The following is a 13,800-nucleotide window of genomic DNA, read 5'->3' as shown; positions in this document are numbered from 1 at the left end:
TCTTTGGTGGGTTTTATTGAGGAAAGTGATGAGGAAGGGATCACTCGAATCGTGGTCAGATTCGCTGGGTGTGGGTCCTGTTGCATGGGGATAGTAGGGAGGCATGCTGTGGCTATTGTCCGAGTCACAGTCGCTGTCGCTGCTGCTGCAGTCTGTGGGCGTTCCGGGGCGGAGTGTATAGTTCGGGGATGGAGTTGAGGTTGAGTCCGTGGCTGGGCTGGACGTGTTGGGGGAGGTTAGGGTTACGTTGGCTGTGGACGGGGTGTGGTCTGCTGCGTCGAGCATGACGTGGTGTGTGTGGTTCGACTGTGATCCATATGCCTTAAGCTGGTTAATATGGAACCACGCAGTCTTTCCGTTGGGGAACTTTATTTTGTACACGGAGGGGCTTACTTTGTCCGCAATGGAGTACGGACCCGAATATTTAGGTGACAGGAATGTGCTGGGGTTGTATATGGAGAGCATGACTTGCTGTCCTACACTGAACTCAGTCGCATGTACTGTCTTATCGAAACAGGCCTTGCTCTGTTTCTTTTGTGTGCCTAATCGTACCGCGGCTGCTAGCTGAGCCGTTTTAACATTCTGTACCAGTTGTTCTACTGCTTTCTCGTGTGTGAGGGTCTTCACTTTGGGGCTGGTCAAATCTAATCCCAATAAAAATTCTGTGCCTTTCATGGGGCATCCGGTCATGAGGGTGTGTGGGGTGTAACCTGTAGATGTTGAAACTGTATTTCACAAAAACATCAGCGCAAAAGGGAGGACTGAATCCCAAGTGGTGGTGTTTTGCTGGACCATTTTTCGGAGGGTAGCTTTTAGGGTCCGATTCATGCGCTCCACGATACCACTTGACTGGGGGTGGTATGCGATGTGGAATTTTTGGGTAATGCCAAATATCGTGAGGATGTTCTTCATGACGCGTCCTGTAAAATGGGAACCTTGGTCGGGTTCAATGCTGTGGGGTCGTCCCCATCTCGTAAAGATGTGGTGGGTTAGGATCTTGGCTGTGGTCTTTGCCGTGTTCGTTCTGGATGGGAATGCCTCTACTCATTTTGTAAACGTGCCTATCACAACGAGTACATACTTATAACCATTACTGAAAGGGGGCAATGGTCCTATAAAATCAACCTGGAGGTTAGTCCAGGGGCCATTAAAGGGGCGGGTGTCACTAAGTTGAGCTTTCTTGGCGTATTTGTCCGGATTGTTCTGGGCACAGATGAGGCAATTCTCAACGTAGTGTGTTACGTCTTCTTTTAAACTGGGCCAGCAACAGAGCTGCCTGAGGTGGGCTGTAGTGGGATCAATTCCCTGTTGTCCATGACTGTCATGGAACAAACAAATGAGCTGATTCCTGTCCTGTTCAGGAACCACATAAAGGGTGCCTTTTAACACCACACCGTCATGAGTGGTCAGAGCATTTTTAAACCTATCATAGGGGGCTGTAAATTTTCCTTTCAAAATCTCCCTGAGATTGCTATCCTGCATCTGGGCCTGCACTAAATCCTCGCTATTAGTCTGCGAGACCTGAACTGCATTCACTGGTGCACTCTCAGGGGGTGTCCAAAAATATCTGTGCCTGGAACCTGCTTTTACCAGTGCGTCGGCTTTTACATTTCATGGGGGGGAGGAACGATGGTGACTGCGAACTTTAACTATTCCAGAAGTCCTGCCCTGTGCTTTTTCTAAAATGTGACGGAGCAATGGGGCTGAGGGGAGGGGTTTTCCGTCTGCGGAAACAAATCCTCTTGCTTTGCACAGGGGTAGGAATTCTGTAAGGCTGTTGCAGACATAGAGCCTGTCCGAGTATATGTCTGTTGGGCTGGGGAAGGAATCTGGGTGTTCTACAATGTACGCCACGGCTGCAAGTTCTGCCACCTGTGCGCCTAAGTGCCCTGGAAGTTTTATTGCTATTCTAGGGCGCGTCCCTGCGCGTCCTCGACATAAATGCCGCCTCCTGTTATGCGCTTCCCTTCTAATATTGTGGAAGATCCATCCACATATATTCTTATGGGTTCGCACGTGTCTGTGTGCTTGGGGCTCTGGGTTGGACTACCTATCTTTCTAGGGGGTGTTTTTGCAATAAAGCGGCCTGTGTTGTGCGGTGAGATGATTTCACATTCGTGGGGGGTTCCGGGGTACTGTAGGTTATCGGCTAAAAAAAGTGTGGGTCTTGGTCCTTTTAACAGTGCTGTCCCGTCCCTGCAAAAGAAGGGCCCATCTGGCTGCTCTAATCTGACTAACTGTACTGTCCTTGAGTCATCCGTCCAGTACAAATTGGGTGGGGGTGTGTTCAGTGAGGATTGTGATGGGGTTTATTCCGGTTATGTAAGAAACGTACTGTACTGCCCAAAAAACTGCGAGCAGGTGCCTTTCACAGGCTGAAAATCCCTGCTCCACAGCATCTAAGACTCTGGAGGTGTAAGCCACGGGCCTTAACTGTTGGTGCCATTCCTGGAGGAGCACGGCCGAAAGGGTGCAGTCTGTGCATGCTACCTCTTATCACATAGGGGGAGAGCGGGTCTGGAACTTGTAGTGCGAAGGGCTGCAATGAGTGCTTTTTTCAACGAGTCCACAGCATCCGTATGCTGCGGAAGCCATTCCCAGGGGGCTCCTTTCTTTAGGAGGTCTGAGAGGGGTGCTGCCTTGCTGGCGAAACCGTCAATGTGGTTTCGGCAGTAGCCAACCAGTCCTAAAAACGACCGGAGGGCTGAAACATTCTGGGGAAGGGGCAATTTGGCAATCGAGTCAATCCTGTTATGCTCGATCTCGCGTTTACCATGTGTGATAATTGTACCCAAATATATCACCTTGTTTTCCAAAATCTGTGCCTTTTGGTGGTTTACTTTACAACCAATTTTCTGTAGGTGTTGCAGGAGTTCGCCCAGAAGCTCGATGTGCCCTGCCTTGGTGTCTGTCTGCAGTAATAGGTCGTCCACATACTGGACCAGACATTCAGGGCGAGAAAAATTTGACAAACCATTTGCCAGCTGTCGGTGGAAAATGGAGGGCGAGTTGTGGAATCCTTGTGGAAGGCATGTCCACGTGTACTGCTGATTTTTAAAAGTGAAGGCAAATTTGTATTTGTACGCTTTTGCCAATGGAATATACCAGAATCCATTACTGACGTCCAAAACCGTAAAGTATTGTGAGTTGAGTCCCTGTTTGAGCATGGTCTCGGGACTTGTGGCTACTGTGGGGGCTGCTGCGGGGGTGACTTTGTTAAGTTCCCGGTAATCGATGGTCAGTCGCCATGATCCATCGGGCTTTCTCACTGGCCAAATCAGGGCATTATTAGTAGAGGCTACTTATCTGAGTACGCCCTGGTCTAATAAGGTGTCGATAACTTTTGCGATTTCTCCCTCTGCCTCTTGGGGAAATCCGTATTGCTTTTGGGTCTAGGGTCAGGTCCTGTGATTTGAACGGAACCAGTCATCCGGCCACAGTCGTGTTTGTGGGTCGTGAATGCTGTCCTGTTCCTTTGTAAAACTGCCCTAACCTGCTTGTCCGTGCTAATCGTAGTCGGGTCAAACCAAAATTTGCCTACTGTGCTAATCTTGTTTGCCTATTCTCCCATGGTGAGTGTTGCGGGAGCTCTTGCGGATTTTGCCATTCTCCAGACACATTGGTTGACTGGATCAAAGGGCAGATTGTGGGAATTCATAAAATCTATGCCTAAAATGTGTGGGGTAGATCGACTAAAACTATGGGGTGCTTGGTGGTGATGTTGCCGATTTGAATGGGTACAGGGATGTGATGTGTCCCTGCTGTGAGTGGCCTGTAAAGTCGCTGAGGGTGATGGTGGCTGTAGTGGGCCACGTGTCCTTTTGAAATATGGTGGGGGAATTTATTGTGGTGCGGGACTCTCCTGTGTCCCAGAGAAACTCGATGGGCTGTCACGTATTTCTGCTGCAACTACTGGTCAGCCGGACCTATCCCAAAGGGTGTCGCAGACCCAACTGGGGGAGCCCGAACACTGTCAGTCCGTGCCGTTCGTGTCCGTCTGCTCTGAACGGGTGCTAACGCTATGTATTGGCTTTGTCCTTTTCTTATTTAGAGTGCCTGTCTGCTGGGCTCTCTGTAGCTTTTGTGGGGCATTGCATTCTCTTGCAAAGTGTCCTAAATGTCCACAGTTGTAACACTCCTGTGGCTTTTGTGGGGGGCTGTTCTTGCCTTCATTTACCCATGCGGGGTTCTGGTGTGCCTTAACTGTGTGTATGTCTGCTTCTGCCTGCTGGTCTTCGGGATTTTTATTCGTGGGTTTGTTTTGAACAGATTGCTCCCAGGTGCGGGACAGTCTTTTTACAACCCATTTCTTATTATGAGCCTCCTCTGAGGGATCATAATTGGCACAAGCTTTTAGTCCTGTTTCTGTGCCATGGGAGATCAGGTGCGGGTCCATTTGGCCATGTTGTCTGGGGACAAATGGGCGCGGTCTTACGTCTCCGAAAACTGCTGCGAAATGGATCCACAAGCGTCCAGCAAACGCTGCGGGGTGCTCGGTTTTCTTTTGCCTGCACTTATTGAGGCCATCTACGGGGTCACCCCTGTTATACCCGATCGCGTCTAGGATCGCGGTATGGTTTTCTGCAAGGGTGCATCCTCCTACATTCTGTGGGTCGGGAAGGGCTGCTACGACGAAGGGTCTAAACTCAAAACTGTGAGCTTTATTTGCTCTCGCTCATCCAGGCCGTACATGGTAGCCTGCTGTTTTACTCTGGCAAAGAAGTGGTGGGGGTCTGAGGTGGGGAGGAACGGTTTGATTTTATCGCACGCGTCCCGTAATTGGGTCACTGTTAAGGGGGTGGTGTACAGAAATTCCGTGTCGTCCGATGTGGCTATGCGGTGGGTGGTGACTGGGTTCATTGGAGCCTGAACTATCTGCTCTGTGGGGGGTTGGGGCGCCTTTCTCTTCTGGGGCTTTCCCTGTGCACATGTTCCCTGAACATATCTCTGTGCTGTCTCACTCAATTCTTCCCAATCAGGGCCGTCTTCCTCATCTAACTGTGATCCAAAGGTTTCCTGCAATCCTTTTTGAACTGAAAGCAGAGATTGCAGTTCTGCAATCTGCTTCCTGCACTTTGCGTGGTCTAATGAGCTTTGTCTTTGCTCCGTGGTGGCAGCATGGAGTGCTCTTAACGCTGCCTTCAGGTCACTACACTGCCTCTGCAATGCCTCTACCTGCTTCTCTGTTTCCTCTCGTACCAGGACTGCACGTTGCGTGTCCTGATAGACCTTTTCGTACTGGGATTGGAAGCTGCTTAGGTGCGCCAGACAAGACAGGTGTGTCAACTTGGCATCATCCACCTCTCCGTCCTTTGCTGCTAACTTCCTCCTTAATTCTACGTTCTCTTTCTCTACCTCACTGACATCGACCTTGCTGATTCGATGTATGCCTTCTATCTCTTATCGGAGCGTCCTAACGACCTCCTCTGTGCCTCGCAATTGTGCCAAACAGGACACGATTGCCATCGGCTTGCGAGCTTTTCGGTAATAGAAAATTGACTAGGGGCTTTTCACAGTAATTTCATTGAAGCCTACTTGTGACAATAAGCGATTATTATTAATTTTGACAGTATACCATGAAGGGAATGCAAAGGGATATAGTTAAAATAGGATGACCAATTGTCCCATATATTTGCGGATGCGTGTATCAGTTTATTTGTGCATGAGTCGTTGGCCCAACCCCTCCCACCACCTCACAACCTCAGCTCATAAGCCAATGTTGTAGCATTTTGTTTATTTCATGGGGTGTAGGTGTCACTGGGAGGACCAGCATTTGTTGCTCATGTTTAATTGCCCTTGAACTGAGGGTCTTGCTAGGACATTTTGGAGGGTAGTTAAAGAGTCAATCACATTGCGGTGGTCTGGAGTCACATGTAGGCCAGACCAGGTAAGGATGCAGAATTCCTTCCTTAAAGGACATTAATAAACAATTGACCAACTTCCAGGTTTATTAATTGAATTTAAATTCCAGCAGCTGCCATGGTGGGATTTGAACCCATGTCCCCAGAACACATTAGCCTGGGCCTCTGGATTACTGATTTAGTGACAGTGACACTGCCGCCACCTCCCCACCAGCTCTGAGTCTGAAGTTCTGTTGACTTGGGTCCTGTGAAAACCGATCACAGGGATGCTAGCTGGTATGACAATGTTGCAGATGTGGTTTGTGACATCCCATTGGGTACAGCCAGTCAAGCTTTGCAGGCAAATGGTTATCCTGGTACTATATAAAATATGTTACATAGTACCACATAAAACTTAATCTGCTGTAATATGAGTGCTTCTGAAAATTCTTCCACCAAAGCAGTTACACTCCTGCCGTTGAACCTGCTATCAAAAATCCATCTCGAGACGTGGAGTTTCTTCATCCATACATGTTGCTGAAGGTCTTGCGGTTTTCAGGAAAAACGCCAAAATGCTTGATTTCAAATGATCACCATTTATACTACAGGAAAAAATGGCGTTGATTGGCTGAGGTGTTAGCCATAGGTTCAGAAGTTTCCCAAGCTCCTGGGTAACTCAGAAAAATGCGCAAGACTTGAACATATTCCTTATTGGACAAAGAAATCAATCCCAGAAGCTAAGGTCACAGATCCTACAATGGAAGTGATCTTATTAATCTTGTGATTTAATTACATCAGGTAATTTGGCTGTTACTTTTGTATTTTGAACTACCGAGTGATGCACCTGAAAGAAATTCAGCTTCTATGAAATGCAGGCAATAGGAACTTTAATTGATTCATGTTTTTATTTCAAGTTTCTCATTTTTTTATTTAATGACCATGAGCAAAATCCCCAAATTGTGGACACTTGTGCTGTATGGCCAAATTTCTTAGGAATTGTGACCTATCAGCTGAAAGTAATAATGTATATGTATTTCTTCTATTCACAGGGTTGGATTTTATGGTTCAGTACCATTATGTTGGAAGAACTGAACCATTGTATTGCTGTGAGCTCTGCGTTTGTGAATTGCCACTACAGTGTGTTCTGTCACATATCTTTGGAATTAAACACAAGATGCGTTATATAGTAAGTATACATGTTTAAAAATGTACTACACAATATAAATACATATTATAAATGTATTTACTTTGCATATTGTCATTTGTGCTGCAGAGCCTGCTTAGGAAAATAATCAGACAAATTGCAAATACCATACATCAATTTGAGAGGGGGAGACAGTGGCATTGTAGTATTGGGCAGTACAGTGGTTAGCACTGTTGCTTCACAGCGCCAGGGATCTGCGTTCGGTTCCCAGCTTGAGTCACTCTGTGCAGATACTGCACGTTCTCCCCGTGTCTGCGTGGGTTTCCTCCGAGCGTTCCGGTTTCCTCCCAAAGACGTGTTTGGTAAATTGGACATTCATGAATTCTCCCTCTGTGTGCCCGAACAGGCGACTAGAGGCTTTTCACAGTAACTTCATTGCAGTGTTACTGTAAACCTACTTATGACAATAAAGATTATTATAATAAAGATTCTTATTATCACTAGACTAGTAATCCAGAGATCCACGATAATGTGCTGGGGAGCCAGATTCAAATTCCACATTGCAGATAGTGGAATTTGAATTCAATCAATAAAAATCTAAGTAAAATCTAATGATGAGCATGAAAGCATTGGGCACTTTAAAGGAATCAATCACTGTTGATTGTGGTAAATGCCCTCTGAAATTAGAAGTGGCCCTATCCGGGCGAAGGATGTGGGTTGGGATTAAAAAAAACCTTTTCTTGGATTAAAAAAGAGGTCAAGATGTTGGAGAAATTTTGCAATCTGAAGTTGTTGCACTCAAGTGTTGAGTCCAGAAAGCTATCACGGCCTCATCGGAAGATGAGGCGCTGTTCCTCCATTTTGTTGTGTACATTGCAGGAACATTGTAGCAGGCATGAGAGCAAGGTGGTGAATTGAAATGGTAAGCAAGGTCAGCAGCAGCAGCAACCCTGGGGAGGGGGGGGGGACACGAGAGATTGTTTGAGGGGATGGACGAGCGGGAGATGGCATGGAGGGTGGGGGGAAACGGTACATGCGGCCAAGAGCCAGTGTATTAAGCTATGTAAATATACCATCTTGCCATGTATATATCTTGCTCAGGGAGATTTTGCGTTATTTTGTTATGGGGGGGGGGGGGGGGGGGGGGGGTTACTGTTTGTAAGGGGAAAAATTGTGTTGTTAAAAAACCTTAATAAAAAATATTAAAAAAAAAAAAGAAATGGTAAGCAATAGGAAGGTCGGGGTCATGCTTGCGGATTCAGTGAAGGTATTCAGCAAAGCATCACTCGTCTGCATGGTCTCCCCAATATAGAGGAGTGGTGAATACAGTAGACCAAATTGAAAGAGGTCCAAGTGAAATGCTGTTGCTTCTGTAAAGGTTGCTTGGGTCATGGGCGGTGAGGAGATTGGAGGTAAAGGGGCAGGTGTTGCACCTTCTGCGATTGCATGGGAAGGGTATGAGTTACTGGGGTTGATGCAGGAGTTTGTGGGCTGATAATGAATATTGGTGTCTATCTCCAGAAATAGAGTCAAGGAGAGGTCATGAAATGGAAGTGCCAGAGATGGACCATGCAAAGGCGATAGCGGAGCCTGGGCGGCACAGTGGTGCAGTGGTTAGCACTGCTGCCTCACGCGATTGAGGACCTGGGTTCGATCCCGGCTCTGGGTCACTGTCCGTGTGGAGCACATTCTCCCCGTGTTTGCATGGGTCTCACCCCCACAGCCCAAAGATGTGTAGGCCCGGTGGATTGGCTATTAATTGGAAAGAAAAAATTGGGTACTCTTTTAAAAAAAAAAAAAAAAAAAAAAAAAAATTTTTTTAAGTTGATGGCGGGGTCGAAATTGGAAGCAACATCAACTTTTCTAGGTATAGACCAGAATATGAAGCGGCACTGTTACAATCATTGATATAACAGAAAAAGAGTTGTAAGATTGGGCCTGAGTAGGACTGAAACACGGAATGTTCCATACATCTCACAGAAAGATGGGTAACTGGGGTCCATGTGCATATCCATTGCCACATCTTTATTTGAAGGCAGTGAGACAAGTTAAAGGAGAAATTGTTGAGTGTGAGAACAAGTTCACCCAGGTAGAGGAGATTGGTGGTAGATGGGGGTTGTTCGGGCTTCTGCTTAAGGAAGAAGCAGAGAGCCCTCAGGCCATCCTGGTGGGGGGTGGAGGTGTTGAGGCGTTGGACATCCATAGCGAAGAGGAGGCGGCTATGGCCAGGAAACTGGAATTTGTTGATATGCCGTAGGGTATCAGAGGAATCGCGAATGTAGATAAGACTGAGCAAGGAGAGAGAATGGAGTCAAGATCAGAAGAAATTGGTTCTGTGGTTTTGCAGCAGATGAAACAATGGGTCTGCAAGCACAGTCCTTGTTTGTGTATTTTGGGAAGGAAGTAGCAGCGGGCTGTGTGAGATTGGAAGCTGTGAAAGAAAAATCTGCAGAAGAGATGAGGTCAGTCACAGTGTCAGTCACAGTCCTGGAAATAATGTCTTGGTGGTGTGGTCATGGCCTGAGGGAGGTAGGAAGAGTTGGCACTCGGCCTCTGCAAGGTAGAGAGGTCAGTCAGTACGTCGGACAACAGCACCACCACTCCTGTTGGCAGGTTTGATAAAGTTTGGGTTCAATCTGAGAGAGCAGAATGCAGCAAGTTCAGAAGGAAAAGGCCTTAGCATCTGAGGAGTCGCTAATGGTGCAGAACATGGTGTAATTGTCAGTGAACTTCTGTTCATAGAATCCCTGCAACGCAGAAGGAGGCCCATCGGGCCTGCACCGACCCTCCGAAGGAGCACTTAACCGAGACCCACCACCTGCCCTGTCCCCATAACCCCACCCAACCTTCTGGACTCTTAAGCGGCGATTTAGTATGTCCAATTTACCTAACCACATCTCTGGACTGTGGGAGGAAACCGGAGGGCCTGGGGGAAACCCACACAGATACGGGGGGGGGAAAGTGCAAACTGTACACAGTCACCTAAGGTCAGAATCAAACCGGGTTTCTGGTGTTATGAGGCAGCAATGCTAACCATTGTCTCATTGTGCTGCCCTGATGGAGGGAAGATCATTGATGAAGCAGCTGAAGGTGGTTAAGACTCGGACATGACCCTCCAGAATTCCTGCAGCCATGTGCTGGGGCTGAGATAATTGGTTTCCAAGAGCCACAGCATCTTTCTTTGCAGTAGGTATGACTCAACCAATGGGGAGTTTCCCCCAATTTCCATTTTGAATTCAGTTTTGCTGGTGCTCCTTGGTCAGATGCTACCTTGAGGTCATGGGAAGTCACTCTCACTTCACCGAATTTGTGATACAATACTTCCCTATCTGTAAGTGATCATATTTTTTTTCAACTTTAAGGATGCTACCCATACATATGTGCAACCATAAATACAGTGTTGCAACTTTCAAAATAAAGATAATTTTAAAATACCCTTCCTCGAAGATACACTGTTAAAACATAAACAAAAGTTCCTTAGCAGGATTAGTATAGCTTACTATGCCATATTGTACAAATATTTCTGTTCAGTATTGCATTAAAATGCTCCATATGCAGGCAATCTGAATTAAAACAGAAAATGCTAGAACTACTCAACCGGTCAGGCAGATCTGTGGGAAAACATTAACTTTCAGGTCAGTGACCCCCTTCTATCAGATCTGACAAATTATGCATAAAAAGCATATTACTTTTTATACCAGCGAAATTGTGGAGGCTGAAGAACAAAAGGGAAGGTCTGTCATAGGATGGAAGATGGGAGGTATTAAATAATGTATTAAATAACTCCAAAGGGAGTGATAATGAAACAGTAACAAAACAACAGATGTGTCCAGAGGAGGTGTCAGTCATAGTCGATAATCTCAAGGCCAGTCATATCCTTCACTGTATAGTCACGTCAAACAAGGGGGCCAACCCTGGATCAGTGGCAAACGTGGAAGAGAATACCAAGAGCGGCATGCATAGAAATTAGGTGCTACGACGCTAGATGAATATGCATGTGATCCCACAAAAATTAATCAGATCCAAGTTCTTTTTTTTAAATATAAATTTCGAGTATCCAATTAATTTTTTCCAATTAAGGGGCAATTTAGCGTGGCCAATCCACCTACCCTGCACATATTTTGGGTTGTGGGGGCAAAACCCACACAGACACGGGGAGAATGAGCAAACTCCACACGGACAGGGACCCAGAGCCGGGATCGAACCTGGGACTTCGGCACCATGAGGCAACTTTGCTAACCACTTGCGCCACCGTGCTGCCCTATCAGATCAAAGTTCTGTAGTCTTGCCCACATCAAGTTGTAGAAGATGGTGGACAATGAAACAACTAATCTGAGGACAAGACACCGAAAATGTCCTCATCCTTGAATGATGGGGGAGCCCAGTATGTCAGCTCTAGAAACCATCTGTAGCCAGAAGCGCCCAGTGGATTGATGATCCAGCCTCCTGAGGTTCTCCACATCAAAGATGTTAATCTTCAGACAGTTCAAATAACTCATGTGACATAATGAAATGGTGAAAGATACTTATTATAACCAGGGTTATGGGTTCTGATGCCATCTCAGCTGCCTTAATGAAAATTGGTGCTCCAGCGCTACTTGTGGCCCTAGCCAAGTTGTTCCAGTACAAATACAGCTCAGACATCTCCCCAACACTGGAAAATTGCCTAAGTATGTCCTGTTTACAAAGAGCAGGACGAGTCCAATCAGTCTATTCTTTATCATCAATGAAGTGATGGAATAGGTCGCCAACAGTACTATAAAGTGGCATACAGACAACCTCCTTACCAATCCTCAGTTTGACCATTCAGCTGGACCTCATTTCAGCCTTGTTCCAAAAATGGACAAAAGAGTTGAATCTAACCAGGTCCCCATCGCATACAGTGACATTACCATTTCTGAATCCCTCACCAGCAACATTAAGGGTGGCACAGTGGTTAGCAATGCTGCCTAACAGCACCAGGACCCGGGTTCATTCTGGCCTTGGGTGACTGTGGAGTTTATATGTTCTCCCTGTGCCTGTGTAAGTTTCCTCCAGGTGCTCCAATTTCCTCGCCACAGATGTCTAGGTTAGATGGATTGGCCAAGATAAATTGCCCTTTGGTGTCCAAAGATCTGCAAGATTTACCGCAGTAACTCGCAAAACCTCCACAACAGCACCTTCCAAAGCCTCGGATCAACTAGATGTATGGAAACACCACCACTAGTTTCACTCCAAGCCACAAGGCTAACATGGAAATTCGGCAATATTCCTTCACAACTGCTGTGTTAAAATCAAGGAGCTCCCTTCCTGATAACACTGGGTGTACTTCAACATAATGGACTGCAGCATTAGAAGAAGGTAGCTCACCACTGCCTTACGGGTAAATTGGGATGGGAAATGAATACAGGGTTCATCAGCGATCCTCCTACTCAATGGAAAAAATAAAATAAAAATGGCAAGGGGGTGGGGTGCGTGAAAGAAGCAAAATTTTGAGTATTGGATTCTGAGAGGAATCCTGTAAAGTGGATGTTTCAGTGAGGGTGCTTCAAGTTTTAAATATTGTTTGAATGTATATTTGAACTCTGAAAAGCAGCCAACAGTGTAATTATAGATTCTAGATCACATCTAGAGAGGCAGTTTTGATCTGTATAAACATTAGAACATAGAACATTACAGCGCAGTGCAGGCCCTTCAGCCCTCGATGTTGCACCGACCTGTGAAACCACTCTAAAGCGCATCTACACTATTCCCTTATCGTCCATATGTCTATCCAATGACCATTTGAATGCCCTTAGTGTTGGCGAGTCCACTACTGTTGCAGGCAGGGCATTCCACGCTCTTACTACTCTGAGTAAAGAACCTACCTCTGACATCTGTCTTATATCTATCTCCCCTCAATTTAAAGCTATGTCCCCTCGTGCTAGACATCACCATCCGAGGAAAAAGGCTCTCACTGTCTACCCTATCTAATCCTCTGATCATCTTGTATGCCTCAATTAAGTCACCTCTTAACCTTCTCTCTAATGAAAACAGCCTCAAGTCCCTCAGCCTTTCCTCATAAGATCTTCCCTCCATACCAGGAAACATTCTGGTAAATCTCTGCACCCTTTCCAATGCTTCCACATCCTTCCTATAATGCGGCGACCAGAATTGCACGCAATACTCCAAACGTGGCCGCACCAGAGTTTTGTGCAGCTGCAACATGACCTCATGGCTCCGAAACTCAATCCCTCTACCAATAAAAGCTAACACACCGTACGCCTTCTTATATTTCTTTGGGTTGTGGGTGCGAAACCCACGCAAACACGGGGAGGATGTGCAAACTCCACACAGACAGTGACCCAGAGCTGGGATCAAACCTGGGACCCTCGGCGCCATGAGGCTGCAGTGCTAGCCCACTGCGCCACCGTGCTGCTCCACCGTACGCCTTCTTAACAACCCTCTCAACCTGGGTGGCAACTTTCAGGGATCCATGTGCATGGACACCGAGATCTCTCTGCTCATCCACACTGCCAAGAATCTTACCATTAGCCCAGTACTCTGTCTTCCTGTTATTCCTTCCAAAATGAATCACCTCACACTTTTCTGCATTAAACTCTATTTGCCACCTCTCAGCCCAGCACTGCAGCTTATCTATGTCCCTCTGTAACTTGTAACATCCTTCCGCACTGTCCACAACTCCACCAACTTTAGTGTCATCTGCAAATTTACTCACCCATCCTTCTACGCCCTCCTCCAGGTCATTTATAAAAATGACAAACAGCAGTGGCCCCAAAACAGATCCTTGTGGTACACCATTAGTAACTGGACTCCAGTCTGAACATTTCCCATCAA

The 13,800-nt window shown here is 46.6% G+C and overlaps 1 protein-coding gene across 18 annotated transcripts in view; it reads left to right on the top strand.

Moving 5' to 3' along the window:
* Positions 1-13,800, top strand: part of LOC140425085 (uncharacterized) — a 243,230-nt gene that overhangs the window by 139,034 nt on the left and 90,396 nt on the right. For all 18 annotated transcript variants that reach the window (XM_072508976.1, XM_072508973.1, XM_072508975.1 and 15 more), the window contains one exon: positions 6,890-7,026. In XM_072508976.1, the coding sequence (XP_072365077.1) occupies positions 6,890-7,026 (137 nt within the window). The remainder of the gene's footprint in view (positions 1-6,889; positions 7,027-13,800) is intronic.

The sequence above is a fragment of the Scyliorhinus torazame genome, chromosome 6 (assembly GCF_047496885.1).
Source record: "Scyliorhinus torazame isolate Kashiwa2021f chromosome 6, sScyTor2.1, whole genome shotgun sequence".
NCBI classification, from domain to species: Eukaryota; Metazoa; Chordata; class Chondrichthyes; order Carcharhiniformes; family Scyliorhinidae; genus Scyliorhinus; species Scyliorhinus torazame.
This window is presented reverse-complemented; position numbering and strand designations above follow the sequence as displayed.